The sequence below is a fragment of the Medicago truncatula genome, chromosome 6 (genome assembly GCF_003473485.1).
Source record: "Medicago truncatula cultivar Jemalong A17 chromosome 6, MtrunA17r5.0-ANR, whole genome shotgun sequence".
Classification (NCBI taxonomy): domain Eukaryota; kingdom Viridiplantae; phylum Streptophyta; class Magnoliopsida; order Fabales; family Fabaceae; genus Medicago; species Medicago truncatula.
In genome coordinates this window covers 6,377,436-6,392,777 of record NC_053047.1, presented here as the reverse complement: position 1 = coordinate 6,392,777, position 15,342 = coordinate 6,377,436, and the positions used below count along the sequence as shown (strand labels likewise).

The 15,342-nt window shown below is 34.0% G+C and overlaps 2 protein-coding genes across 2 annotated transcripts; one reads left to right on the top strand and one right to left on the bottom strand.

The window, feature by feature from the left end:
• The first annotated feature begins 664 nt into the window (after nucleotides 1–664).
• LOC25495530 (F-box/LRR-repeat protein 3) lies at nucleotides 665–1,726 on the top strand. Its single transcript, XM_013595753.1, has one exon. It carries the CDS (start codon nucleotides 665–667, stop codon nucleotides 1,724–1,726), a length of 1,062 nt encoding a protein of 353 aa, XP_013451207.1.
• Nucleotides 1,727–3,838: 2,112 nt separating this feature from the next.
• LOC25495529 (cell division cycle protein 27 homolog B) lies at nucleotides 3,839–14,969 on the bottom strand. The gene is made up of 16 exons (XM_013595752.3): nucleotides 14,750–14,969; nucleotides 12,622–12,694; nucleotides 11,939–12,048; nucleotides 11,097–11,143; nucleotides 10,730–10,827; nucleotides 9,195–9,490; nucleotides 8,783–8,950; nucleotides 7,924–8,131; nucleotides 7,278–7,504; nucleotides 6,912–6,977; nucleotides 5,728–5,847; nucleotides 5,329–5,405; nucleotides 5,117–5,236; nucleotides 4,821–5,040; nucleotides 4,420–4,701; nucleotides 3,839–4,276 (listed from the first exon to the last, which is right to left on the bottom strand). Exons 1-16 carry the CDS (start codon nucleotides 14,852–14,854, stop codon nucleotides 4,226–4,228), a joined length of 2,268 nt encoding a protein of 755 aa, XP_013451206.1. The 5' UTR covers nucleotides 14,855–14,969; the 3' UTR covers nucleotides 3,839–4,225.
• Between the last annotated feature and the right edge of the window lie 373 nt (nucleotides 14,970–15,342).

The following is a 15,342-nucleotide window of genomic DNA, read 5'->3' as shown; positions in this document are numbered from 1 at the left end:
AATAAATTGTTGGAGAAAGAGAGTGTAACTAATAATTGTTTTGTTTTAAAAAAAAAAATCTCACGATTGTTTGTGATGAGAAAAAGATAACCCTCGTAGGGGTAAACTGACAATAACAATGTCCTTGTAAGCTTAGTTCAGTTGATATGGATAATAATATATGCAAAGTACGGGGTTCGAATCCTGGCCATAAAAAAAAAAAAATAAAAAAAAAAAAAAAAAAAACTAGTAATAATAACAATAAAAACGTAAAATCTAGTAATAACAATAAAAACGTATCTCACATGTACAAAAAAAAAAAAAAAAAAAAAAAAAAAAAAAAAAAAAAAACAACGTACCTCACCGTAAATTATTGGAACGCGCAATGAAAATTTACCCTAAACATTGAACCTTACCATCTACATCTTTCTCTTCTCATTTTATTTTTTTTACATTAAAACTCAGCTTTTAAGACTCCGCAAAACCCTAACTCATCACCAGCGCCGGAGGCACTCACAACAAATGGTTGACGAAGAAACATATTCATATTTACCCGACTGAGTGTTGGGAATGCGTCTTCAGATTCCTTAACAACAAGGATGACGAATACTTGAGGTCTCTCTCCCTCGTCTCCAAGCAGTTCCTCTCCATCACCAATCATCTTCGATTTTCACTCACTCTCAAAATGGAAGCACGCTTATTCCTTCCTCTTCTCTTCAAAAGGTTCGCTAACCTGAATACCCTCAACCTCAAACACTTTTTGGATCACCGCAACCTTGACGATCTTCTCAACCAACTCTCAAATTTCCCATTGAAACTCACATCACTCAAACTCGACGAATGCTACTTTCCCACAGATGGGTTGCAAGCTCTCTCCCAAAATATTACAACTTTGACCTCTCTCAGTTGTTACTGTGTTTATTTTTTCGAGAACAGTCTGACAGACATTGTTGATTGTTTCCCTTTGCTCACAAAACTCATCATCTATTTCCCTTTGGTCGCCTATGACAATCAGACTAACTTCGTTAATACAATTCACCGTCTGCTATCCAAGTCTCCATGTATACAACATTTGGAACTTTGTCACATTACTAGTCTAAATGATCAACATGTTGTTGATTTCTCTTTGTTTCTTGGTAATTTGGTATCTATAAACCTTTGTGGTGGTTATCTCACAGAAACAACCTTTTTTTCACTCGTTAGAAACTGTCCTTTGCTTACCGAGATTAAAATGGAAAACACATGTATTGGGAAAGAGACTGTTGGGCATTCTGGTGTATACCCTCAGTTAAACTCTCTCTATTTGGGTACAAATTACTGGTTAATAGATGAAATAATCATAATGTTTACTTCCATTTTCCCCAATTTACAGCTACTTGATTTGACACGTTGCTCACAAATATCTGAAGGTATTTGTCAAGTTTTAAAGAAATGTTGTAAGCTTAAACATTTGAACTTAGCTTTCTGTTCAAAAGTGAAACTACATGGAATGAACTTTGCAGTTCCCGAGCTGGAGGTGTTGAACTTGTCAAATACAAGCGTTGATGATGAAACTCTTTCTGTGATCTCAAAGAATTGTTGTGGGCTTTTGCAATTACAACTTGATAATTGTAAAAATGTCACAGAAAAGGGTGTGGAACATGTGGTAGAAAACTGCACACAATTGAGAGAGATTAATTTGGGGGATATTGATGTAAGTGACGAAAATAGGGAACTTCTATTGCGTCGTGGATGCCGTATTTGCTAGTATTCTGAAATTGCTATGCTGAAGTTTGAACACTGTAAGTTCTTTTTGTTTCAACATTTACTTCTCTGAGAAATTTCCTTTTTAAAATGTCATCTTACAAATTTAAAAGGCTAGGCCATGGCCGGATGGTGGATTTTTGACAACCATTTTAGTCAATTTGTGAAATAATGCCGATGCCCAACATGGCAGCGTCATAAGTCGCAACTCTGCAGTCAAACTTACTTTGTATTTTAATCCAACTTGAAAGTTAATATGAAGTAAATAAGGCATATGGCATATGAATTGATTAATGATATGTGTTTGAAGTATGATAACTCAAGTATGTTTAACTTGATAATATGTGTACCTGTGTTTCGTACTTGCTTCTGCATGTCTGCTCTGAGTGTTCTGTTTTGACCTTGGACAATTGCTTCTCCAATTGAATTAAGAAAATAAGAAATAGTAAGAGTGAAGCTCTCCTTCAAGTTTCTACTCAATTCATAGCTCAACCTCCTAAGTCCTAACTACTTGGACTACTCTTATACCTATTATTCTATATTTTAACTGGTACCTGACATTTTAATGGAGTGATTACATAAGTGTTGCTATACACTGATATGTCCCACTTTTATTTTTATTTATGATTTGTGAATGTGAAAATGTGGAGTTTGAAAATATAACAATCTTCATTGAGACTATTGGATTTGGCTTTATTCTTGTTGGTGTTTTTTCTCTGATAAATTGTCAGTTTTATTTAAATCTTTACATGTTAGTGAAGTTATCGTCTTGATTTTGTTTCTTTGTGAAAAATACTATGTATGATATTTCGGATGTGTCATTCCTGCCTCTTTTAAAATGAGATAAGAATCTAATGATGATGTTAATACTCTTAGTTAAGACGCAAAAAGCAAGAATGTATGATGTCTGATCATATTGATGATGAATATTTTAGAGCCAGAATGTTTGTAATCTTCCATTGAACATTCATGATATGTATATGGTTTTAGTTTCATTTGTTTTTACCGCTTGGTACTTGGAGGTAATGCACACAATTAGAAAGTACCATAATATGCCATTTGTTTGTTCTTTGTTCATCTACATGCTTAAATATATCTATTTTTGGATTTGTTTGTTTGACACTAACAGTATAAACATACATTTGTCATTTATGATGCAGAGAAATTAGTGGGAGAACACTACAAGGGAGTAAGATGACTAACATCTTTGGAGTAGATATGCGGAAGAGATTAGAGAACTATTGTCGAGTTTTGTTTAGGATATGAAACTATGATAGTCAAAATTATTTTAGTTTTTGGCTCTTTTGAGTTAGGAAAAAAGATATGAAACTATAGATTGTATTTTGGAAGGAAGAAGTTTTATCCGTTTAAAAGAATTGCCTTAGTATTGAATTAAACAATGCAAAACTGAAGCTTAATTATTGTCGTCAATGTGGTTGCTTCAAATATGGATATGAATGTTTTATCATGAGAATTACTTTATGCAGCTTAATTATTTATGTCCATATTTTTTATAATTGGTAGTATTGTTTGTCTATCACCTCTTTATGACTATTTTATTACCCCAGCTTATGAATAAACTCAGAATATCTTCACACCTCTATTTTTATGTGAATATGTTACTTCGCCAACTCATGACTAAATTATTGGTAGTGTTATATTCTGGCAAAATTTAATATATAACTTTTGCTAAGATTTACGCATTTGAAACCAACCCAAATACTCATTTTATGGTCGTCATATTTGTCAATTAAAAAAATCCTTAACATGCCAAGATGAAATAAGTTTCAATTCCAAATAGTTTCTTGTTCACCATCGGTGACACCCTGTTAGCCACAACTCATCAAAGGTAAAATAATTCCTAATCACTTGTGTTGTGAAGTACTACAACTCATTAAATAGAAAAATAGCTTCTGCATGCTAGATGAAATAAATTTGAGTTGTGTCAATTATGATTTAGTCATGTGCATTACTGGCTTAGAAATAACTTGCTGTGTCATTCAACAAGTAGGTAGAAGCTGAAAACCCAATATTTGAAAGAAAAAAAATCTCGAGATGTATTCGTGGACACTTCCTCAACATGCCCTAAGTTCTGCATTACCTAAAAGATTTGAAGTTGAAAAAATAACTAATAAGTTACATATTTTTTTGAAGAAACTAAATAAGTTACATGGAATGAGGCATTTAGCACAAAATTTAACCAGTACGGTTGTTGAATTATGGATAAACTAATAATACACGGATACACGGATTTCTAGCTAATACAACAATTTTGTACAAATATTGGAGTTTTTCGATAACCCTATTACATCATATATATGCTCGAATCCTAGGTGAATGTCCTACAAAACTGAAGTCAGTTATAGTGATCTGGAAATTAGATGGTTGCAAATGTGATGACGGCTGCATGAATGAATACACTCCTCCAGCATTTGTGTTGCTTTTTATACACAATTAGCCGAAAGCAAATATATTACTCAAATCTTGCACTTCAAATGTCGAGCTACAAGTTGTCTTCCAGCTCATCAGGCAAATACAATTTCTCAATGGCAGCCTGTTTGAACAGAATAAGAAGCTTCATGTCACATTAGAAAATAAATGAACAATGACAATAATCAGAAATTCCAAGTGTTCTAAAGTGGTCAATCATCCATCTACACCTAGTGAACTAGGAAATTGCTATTGTAAACTAATCACCTTAATGGTGGCAGCATCCGTTGCAGATGGTTTCAAATCCAAAGCAATACCATAATGAAACATGGCTCTCTCATGCATGTTACGCCTTTTATAGATATTGCCCATCAAAGCAAAGACACTACTTTCGAAGGGAGCGTACTCTTTAAGCTCGTCTAGGACTTCTAAAGCCTCGTCAAACCTTTCCAGGCTCATTAGAATGTTGGCCTTTTGATACATCGGGAGTAGATTTTTCTTATCTGCTAAAATAGCTTTCTCCATCACGGCCAAACCTTCCTCACTTCTCTGAGAAATCATAGAAAAGCATAGTTTCAAATTATTGGATACAAAAATAAAAGTAAACGACAACTGCAGTTGTAGTTTGTACAAATACATTAAGTGCAGCAAGCCAGAAAGAGATTAACCTTCAAAAAATGCAAAGCAGTTCCAAGGTATGACAATATCACAGAAGATTTTGGGTTGATTCGGAAAGCCATACGGAAATGATGTTCAGAGAACTCAAATTTCTCTTGGTGGAGATATAACATTCCGAGTCCATACCATGCGTTATAGTGCCTTGGGTCGACCATGAGTGCTCTCTGATAGCTCTTAATCCCATTTTCAAAATCTTCTTGTGCAACATACCTGCAAATGGCAACAAGTTACGAGACAGATCATGTAGTAGGAATGTGTACCTTAACGAAAAGGACAATTTTCTTACTCATGCCCACAAAGGGTTTGTGCATATGCAAATCTTGGATTCAGTTGAACTGCTCGTTGAAAATTTTTCAGTGCAGTTTCATGATCTTTTTGCAGGCTGTAGCAATTTCCCATGGCACACCTGCCACAACATTCAATATAAATAATAAACCAGGATAAATGATTAGATCGTAGCACACCGAATAATAAAAAGAAAGTTCCATGTGTACCTACCAGGATTGAGGGGCTAACCGATCAGTTGAAATCAGTTCCTGGGCCAGGTAGCTTAGCTTCATATCTTCCTTTAAATGCTGAAGCAGAGATAAGTCTTTTGGTCAAGAAGTAAACATGCAGATATGCATGTAAAATTCTATATTTAAAGTGGAGCTGGAAGCTAAAGAAATACAAGGATGTAGTATTTGTTATTTTGAAAAAGAATACAAGGATGTATTGTTAAAACGTTATAGCCATATATAATTATCAATGTTCAAGCTTATTTTGTAATTTGTACATGACAAGCATCAAACAAGAAACCTTTGACATAAATAGCATCAACATCAAAATAATGTAGCCTCAAACATGCAAACAAAGAGACAGGTTTGCTTTTTACAAAGAAAATGTCCGTCAACTCACATAAAGGACGGTTGAGTATATATCCATCCCTTCCAAACTATAAGGTGCAATTTGACGAGCAAGACTAAAGACCCGATCAGCTTCTAAATTATCAACTAACTCATAGTGTGCCTTCCCAACCTGCGTCGAAACATATTCAAAGTAACATGACAAATAATTAGCATATGCACCTCTAAGAATCTTCGATATAAAGAAACATCTCAGAATCCAGTGGCATGTAAAACAAACCAGCTTTTACAATAACCGCCAAACCTTTTCTTACTGAGTGGGTAAAATGAATCAAAATAACCAAATAACCGTACACACAGAGAATCATGACAAGTTAAAAAATTCTAGGGTTTAGACCTTTAGGGAGGGAGGGAAAAATTACTTAAAGGCTTAAATATGTCTTTAGTCCCTGCACTTTCATCAGATTTTGGCATTGGTCCCTACACTTTTTTTTGTTTGGAATTGGTCCCTGCACTTTGTAAAAATATTGGTATTGATCCCTTTGTTAACCTTCTGTTAAAAAACAACACAAAACTATTGGTATTGGTCCCTGCACTTTGTAAAAAAATTGGTATTGGTCCCTGCACTTTGTAAAAATATTGATATCGGTGCCACGTGGCGTGAAATGATTGGGCCACGTGGCACTCCGTTAGTTTTGTGTTTTTTTTTTTAACAGAAAGTTAGCAGAGGGACCAATACCAATATTTTTACAAAGTGCAGGGACCAATGCCAAACAAAAAAAAGTGCAGGGACCAATGCCAAAATTTGATGAAAGTGCAGGGACCAATGACACATTTAAACCTTACTTAAAATAGTAACTGTATTGATGCCAATGTTAATGATATATCATATTAGTTCCAGACTATGAAGCACGGACACTTCTCGGATTAGGAGTGTCCCGTGTCGGAACACCGACACGACACCTATGATTACACTAAATTATATCATTTTCTCAAATTATTATCCGTGTCGGCGTGTGAGTGTCCGTGTCGTGTCCGGTGTCTGTGTCCGTGCTTCATAGCTTCCAGAAGATGTGACATTAATCCTTATTTCTATCAATATATTAGACTCCTAATCCAAATAAATATATACAACAAACCAATTCTAATAGACAATCCAATATGTTGAAGATATATTTTCCATATATTCTAACACACTGAAAGACCAGCAAATGAGAGCTGAACCACTAAAATTACCTGAGAAAGAACCCATCCTGTATTGTAATGCCTCTGTGGAAGTTTCAGATAGGTATCCAGTGCTTCCTACTCCACCATAAACAGATATTAAGAAACATAATTGAGGACCAAGGTGCTAACCTGATTTTTTTTTTCCTTTTTCATGGTCCTTTTTATTTTCTAAAACCTTATTCTTTTTCCTAATTTAACTTATTTAATAAATAGTTGTAAGAATTTGGGTTGGGATTAACTAAACCATATGGGATACCTCATACCTCCCATTTATGAATATTTTTCAGGCCATCTCTTATGAATATAATGTGGAACTCTCAATAATAGTTAATATAAACGATATCTGGATTTTCTCAAAAAAAAATTATATCATACCTTGCACCTATACAAGCAGGCAAGCCTATAGCCTTCACCAAGAACTCTTAGAATGGTCAATATTTCGGATGCACCAGTGATGACTTTAGACTCACTTGTTGCTTGCCCACTAACTTGAAGAGTTGTTGCATCTTGTTCATACGCTTTAGCTTCAACGGCAGCAGATGAACAAGAAGTTGTTGATGAAATATTTAAACGACTAACATCCACAGCATCATTATGAATCCCTAAAATAAAGAAATGGGAGTCATCATTGGAAATAAAGGAAATTTAAGACAATAATTACCTTAAGATAGAATATCTGCAAACCCACAATTGCGAAAGGAAACAGAAACATTTCATCTAATCAAAGTTCAACATATTAGGTTGGCACTTGGCCGTAGAATCAAAATTCTATCTGGTATCACCAAACAATATCAACTTAGCACAATTATCAATGATGTTGATTTCTTTGTGATAATATCTTTAGAAAGATAATAGCATAGAAGACAAATGATAAAAAGAACTCTAAATTCACCAGCTGGGAAACAACGTGCTAAAGCGAATGAATGGCTTAATTAACATTACATCAACACTATTTAATAAGGCATTTGCAAATACAGGAATTAAACTGATGTAATAAGTAGTGAGATATAGTAACTATCACCTCCATCCATGTTTTCATTGGCCCATGATTGTCCCTTTCGAACTGTCATGGTACGAAATGTCATAGGGCCAAGCTTTGACCCTCCCTTATAAGAGTTACTAGTTCCGTTTCCAGACAACATTGTTGCATTAGCATTTGAACTTACACTTGCTTCATTAGAGAGTCTTGAACTACGTCGAGGAGAATCAGAAAATAACCTACCCGAAATCTGAAACAAAAATATATACATATTTAGAGGGGGGGCAAAGTTTGGTAAAATCATATTTTTGGTTAACTAGTTTTTGTGAACAAAGAGGAGAGAATATAACATCATACAGTCTGTACTCTGGAACTATCAAGCGTTGAACCAAAAGTACATATCAGCTCAATCATGCCAACAATCCTTTAAAATGCTAAATAGAATAAATGGTCAACTGAGTAACACTACAGTATGAAAAATACACTTATAAACTCATCTTACAATGCATGCAATATAATGCTTCTGATAAAGATTGTGAGGGAATAGGAGGGGCACTTGATTATCTTGGAATTGGTTGGTTAGGAGAGACTAGGCTCTCAAATTTGTAGGGAACTCTTATTTATCTTCATCCTTCTCTCCATTAATTCTAGAGTATTGCATTCTCTCTTATAATTGATTTCCAAGAGTTATACCTCTCAGAAAAGAAGTATATTCAGTGTATTAATTGTTTATTCAACCAGTTCTATCATACTACTGTCAAGAAAGATGTATCCGATATTGCTATTGTGTACTTCAGATTAAGCCACTTGATCAAATCAATGTCTATTACATAGAAAATGCCACATAATATTCATGCGTTTATTTAGTTAATACAAATAGAGGCAGAACATTTGAACCAACCTTTCGTAACTTTCCTTCACCCACAAACTTCCTTCGAGGGGCTTGAATAGGAGCTTGAATAGTAGAGTTAACTGTCGACTTAGGAGAATTGTCAGAATTAAGTGTGCTCAGATTTGGGCCATTTGGCATTACATTCCTACACAAAGGGGGTGGAGCAACAGATGACAACTGCAAAAGAGGACAGTATAACATGTCATTTCTAATGGAAGAAAAAAAAAAAATTGAACATCGAATAGACATCTACTTAACCAAGGAACCTGTGTTCTCATTTAAGGAAAAATAAGACGCATTTACACGTATTTGAGTCCTACTGATCATATCAAGTTTTTGGAAACTATAACTTGGCATAGTTTAGCTTTCCAAAATTGTTATAGAAAACATCAATAGGCCTATAAAAAAACTAGACAGTTACCTGTGTGGCCATTGGAGACGGGGTGTTATAAAATGACATGTTAGATGAACCACTACTGATAAGTTGACTAGCAGCTCCTCCAATTATAGATGATCCGTGAGGGTTTGCAGCAATATCCTTAAGACCTTGCATGAGTCTTAGTTTCCTTGGACTCACGTCTTCAGAGACACTGTTGGTCGCAACTACATTACAATCTTCAGCTGACAAATTCGGAGAGGTTGAGCAATTCAGATATTGCTTTTGCATGCAAAAAGAAGCTGCTTCACCAAAAACTGTAGTAGCTTCTTCAGCATCACCTAAATTAACAGGAAACCGTACAGTCATAATAATGATGATGACAACAACATAACATGTGAAAGTGAAAAATATTATCTAGATAACTAGATTTCTTTTAAAAAATTAAACAAGCAATTAAAAACAAGTATACTTTCAAACTACTTTCATGGCAAACTTTTGCTTAGCATTATCAACGCAAAATTACAACTGCCGTTCTTTAAGTCCAACCTTTTTCCCGGATTGGTCCTTTAAGTTTTTATGTTCCTGAATTGATCCTTTATGTTACATTATACTTTTAATGCTAGCGTTTTTAACAAGTTTCGTCGAAATAAAACATGTGTGACATTTTAATATCAAGAAAACTTATATAGACATGTCATATATGTGTATATCCTTTCTCCTGTCACTTATTTAAATCTAAATTCTCAAATCTAAAAACTTAAAAACCAAAGTATCTCATTGTTCGCAAAAATGTCTTCTTTCAGCAGGAATCGTTAAAATTTACAAACCTAAAACAATGAATCATTTGTCTCTAGATTGAGGTGTTATGAATGGACACCTGAATGTTGTTAATCTCTAATTGTGCAACAATCACAAAATATAACATGAAGGACTACAATGCAACAAGAAGATAACATAAAGGCTAACATTGCAAACAAAATGTATCATAAAGGACCAATTCGGGAAAAATAAAACTTAAAGATCAATCCAAAATAAAGGTTAAACTTAAAGGACCGCATGTGTAATTTTGCCTATTATCAATTTCAATATTAGTGGAACCGTAGCCACTTCAGTGGTTCTGTTTTGTTTTGTTTTTTTTCCATCTACTGCCAGTTATGGACAAACCACAATAAACTCATCATGACTGATACTTAATCACCGAAAGAAAAAGTTTAAAACATTTGTGCATTATGCTAATACATCCTACAAAGTTAAATATGTTTGCTTTGTTTTAAGCAGCTTTATTTTTATTTTATTTTTTAAGAAGCTAAATTAGCCCACCCAAATTAGCACCGGAGAGAATCGAACCTGAGACCTTAAGGAGGAGCACAGTCCCAGGTCCCAAGTCAATACCACCCAGCACCCAAGTGGGTTTTTTAAGCAGCTTTATTAACTGGTCAAAGCTAAAAATAACCCTGTGTACTTGTCCGAAATGAAAATACAGAACTCTAAGCAGCCCCCGAAACAAAAAAATCCCCAATCGGTTAATCAGGTATGTGGAATGAGATTTTGGAATCAAGTGAGTTCATCTCACAAACCTAATATACACAACTCCTCGTATGCAGCCCACATTAGAGGATCCTTTGATAGTGCCTGCTTAAAATGATCTATGGCCCTTTTCTTTCTGTCAGTGTACCTGGAAAAGCAGAATAGTAATTAAAGAGAAGGTAGAAGGGTGAAATCATATGAAAATGGCAAGAGGTAAAGTATAAAGAAAAATATTTGAAGATGATTTAAAGAAAATCAGTTCCAAGAACACAAAAGAACAAATCTTCACATTGTATAAAGCACAATACTGAATACTGTATTTGTATACATGTATGATGTGATTTAGCCAAATTATATCACTAAATTAACAAAGTAAATTCAAAGGGATTTCAAGCAGGACAATGGGAAGGCTGAAACCTGTAAACCTGTCCCAATAGATAATGACCAGGTGCACCATTTGGAACCTACATAGTAAAAAAAAATATCAACAAAATCAAGTCATCATCATCATCTCCCACAAAATGCACCAAAAAATTATAACAAAAAACAACTAAACACATTGGCATGTGATGGGACCGGAAAGTCCACTAACTCACCTACTTGGAAGGTAAAGATATACTCCATAAGAGGGCATATGATGTAGAACTGTGTCATATGGTAGTCTGTGTCAATGTTAGTTATGTATTTAATTAAGCGGGGTAGTTATGTAGCTCATGTGTATTTAATTTGGCAGTCAACTCATGTAGGACAGTTATGTATTTAATTATGTGGGAAAGTTATGTAGCTCGTGTGTATTTAATTATGTAGGAGAATTATCTACCAATTATGTATCTAATTATATGTGACAATTAGTAGAAGTTAGTAAATAAACGTGATGTATCCCATATATATGATGTAAAGTATGGGGTTGGGAGACAATTATGGTGTGCATTTGGTAAGTTTGAACATACTTCATTCTCTGCAGGAGCTTCGCAACTCTGCAACAGCATCCTTGCTGTAGTTTGAGTAAAAAAGTGTTTAATTTTGCTAAACACTAACTAAACACCAATTTCAGTTGGTGTTCTATCAGCATGTCCGATGTCATGTGATAAATAGCAAAACTGAACTAGAAAATAAAACATTAAAAGAGAGATAAAAAAAATCAAAATTGTTTGGCAAACAATATTGTCATCTACATATTTCTTTAAAAATTTTAATTAATAATAGGGTCAAAAATCATCAATTTGGAGTACATTCTAAATTGAGCTATAAGTTTATACCTCTGCACCCGGCTCATTAGCAGGGCACAATGCTGCTTCAGCTTCGCCAAGAAGATTCATATGAAAACATGATATTGCAAACAAGTATCGAGATTGAGGCATTTTTGTTCCTACAAGCAATAAAGATAAAAATTATGAAAAATAATAAGTACTTAAAAGACAATAGCAAACAAAGGAAATAAATCATTCTTTTAAAAGCTAATTAAAGAAGCAGAAAAGAAATAGTTATATTGAAAGGAAAAAAATATATATATAAAAAAAAAAAAAAAAAAAAAAAAAAAGGAACCAATGTTGTCTCGAGGCAGCATGACATTGACAGGGCAATTTTGTGGCAAAATGCTATTCAGAGGCCATTGTGTGGTTGCTTTCACATGGTCAGAGGCAGACATGTAAACGGTGGCAGAAATAGCACCAAAATCAATTTTGTGAGAGTGGGTGTTGGCTTGGGACCTTGGAGTGTGCTCCTCTCAAGGTCTCAGGTTCAATCCCTCGGGTGCCAATTTCAGTGGGCTAGTCCATAAAGAGCTTTGCTTTGGCTTTAAATGGGACCCCCACAAGTGGACAGTGGGATTTGGACCCCTCAGATTAGTCAGTCCTTGGGCCAGATACCGAGATTTCAAAAAGTAATCACTAATATTATTAACATGAACTTAACTCCAGAAATGATAGAGAAATAAACTTACCCTTTAAAATATGGTATGCAGAATAAGCTTGATTATTCTGCAAGTAACAGGCAGCTAATAATTGCAAATTTGTCTGCACAAAACAAAACCAAACACTAACTTAGAATGTGCAAAAGAAATGTCCTTCACAAAGTATTAACGACTTTATATATGGCTAAATAAAGGGCAAAAACAAATTCCACAAACTACAACTAACTAATAATTGAAAAACAATACAAGGATACAAAATTCTTTGTTAAGCACATTGAAATACATGTTCCTCAGGAACAACGAAAAAGAAGGAAACCTATGAATTTAAAAAGAGTAGGTCAACATGTATAATAATATGGGTCATGCTAATTTGTGCCCACTTGTGCCCTAAGGGCACAACTTAAGAAACTAAAAAAGGAAATAATAAATAAAATTTGAATTGAAAATATAAATTATTAAACTTTTACAACATTAAATACAAAACTTCTATCTTTAGCTTTTGAACTTATGCCTTAAGGGCACAAGTTAGCATTTCCCTAATAATATTAATAATTATTATAATTATAATTAAAAATTACAATTAATATTACACATTTTGAAAGTGCAGCTCACACTTGATATGGTCCAAAATTCTCTATACTACTGCAATCATATAATCAAGTGTTCACTGCAGTCAACAATTCAGAATGACTCGCATTCAAACGGCAGTGAATCGGATTAAAACAAGATCTTTGAGTGTATGTCGTCTGATCTTAATACAATTCAACTGTTCCAAATTGCTGACAGCAGCAAATCTGTGAGTATAAGACAACAAGGATCATGATTCCACTTGATACGGACATTTTCCAATTCTGATTTTCAATTTAAATGTTTGATTCACATTTATCGCTAATAAATCCAACATATTAATGTTGGTTTACGTTAAGTCCTCAGGCAACAATATTCTTTTCAAGAAAAGTAGCACAAAACACCGTCCAATCCTTAACCTAAAATATCTACAATAAAACAGATTCATGTACTGCCAAACAACCATTTAAAATCATACCAAAACTTTTAGAAACAGGTATAACAAGTACCAAGAAGCAGCAAACAGCCTTCAAACACAAAGGAACCCGTTTAAGTTTTACTCCACAATAAACTTCAAATACCAAAAGAGGGGGAAAATCATCATATACCGTTTTCATCATCATAACTTTACATCTATGACTATGAAGCACTAAACATGACACGTCATCGATTAGAAGTGTTGGTGCCACATAGCTTTACATCAATGTTGGCTATCGGGTATAGTGAAAAAATAGTAGTTTGTTCAAATTCCACTACACTAAAGCGCTATAGTGCAACATTTTATAGTACAACCGATATTTGACAACATTTTATACTAAATAACGTATCAAGGAATTATAGCGATTTGTCCAAATTCTGCTACACTAAAACGCTATTCAACAACACTTCTTCTCATACAAACATACGCTATTTATAAGCTATCTTTAAGGAAGTCTTGTTAAATAAATTTACAGGGCCACTACAACCACTATTTGTTCAAATTGTGCTACACCATAACACTAATTTAACAACACTACTTTACACACAAACATACATAAACCTAAAGCAAAATTCAAATCCCAAATTAGCCAAAAACAAAAGTGATTCCAAATCAATTCAAAGCTACCAACACAACACTTGATCCTAGAAACTTCCACAAATCAATTAAACCAAACGGTTTCTCATTAACTAACTCAACAAACACATTCATGGACACTACACTTACACGTCGACAATGGTGCTAATTTAAGAAAATGTCATAATTAAACATATTCACATATGTCAGTGTCAGACACGCCTTCAATCAAAAGTGTGTGCTTCAGAGACTAAAACAAAACCGAATCCAAATCAATCCAAACCTACAAACACTCCATCTCGAAACATCCACAAATCAATTAAACCTGACACAAAATCACTGAATCTCGATTCACAGTAACATAACAAACTATCAAACTAAAAATCAAAATAAAAAATAAAATAAAAAATCGAAGTAAATTAAGCTCGTAAAGTTACGCAATCGAACTTGTTTTTCAATTAGGTTTTGGAAATGAACAAAAAAAAATGAAAAAATAGAGAAAAAAAAGTAGTGAAGTAAAGAGTGAAGAAGAAGAACCTCGGAAGGGAACTGAGCGCAGAGAAGTTGAGAGATGAAGATAGCGTTGGAGTGCATGAAATGGTGAAGATTATTCTGAACGCAGTTTATGAGAATCGATTCCATGGTGATTTGATTTTTTTGTCGCGTTTTCGAATTTTGAGAGAGAAATGAGAGGAAGAGGGAGAAGAAAGTGAAGAACTGAACTTGAAAATGAAATGTTTGGGGTTTTTTTTGGGTTTTGGTTTTTTTTTACGGGTTTAAATTAGGGTGGCACGTGACCGGACTGTGGTTTTCAAATTCGGTCAGGTGACTTTGGGGTTATGAAAATTGAAATGAGTGCTAGTTGGTAACTTGGTTGGTGTCACTATCAATTTAAGATAATTGCTTTTCTCCTCTTTTTCTCATCCCATTAAAATAGTCGAGCATAAGTTAACTCACAAAGGTGTATTTTTAGTATGAGTTAATTTTTGTAGGTGCATTTTTTAGGATACATTAATTTCACATAAAGCGGAAATAAACAAAAACAGATGAGAGAAGAGCAATTCTCTCAATTTAAATCTTATTCTTATGGATTATAACAAGTTAATCTTTGATATTTAATAATTTTGAGT

What these genes read in the sequence shown, in the direction of transcription:
- LOC25495529 (XM_013595752.3), bottom strand. Translation starts at nt 14,854, where the DNA reads ATGGAATCGATTCTCATAAACTGCGTTCAGAATAATCTTCACCATTTC. An exon ending in CAAACCCTTTGTGGGCATGA is followed by an intron (nt 5,041 to 5,116) that starts GTAAGAAAATTG and finishes TGCCATTTGCAG; the next exon opens with GTATGTTGCACAAGAAGATT. An exon ending in CTGCTTTGCATTTTTTGAAG is followed by an intron (nt 4,702 to 4,820) that starts GTTAATCTCTTT and finishes ATGATTTCTCAG; the next exon opens with AGAAGTGAGGAAGGTTTGGC.
- LOC25495530 (XM_013595753.1), top strand. Translation starts at nt 665, where the DNA reads ATGGAAGCACGCTTATTCCTTCCTCTTCTCTTCAAAAGGTTCGCTAAC.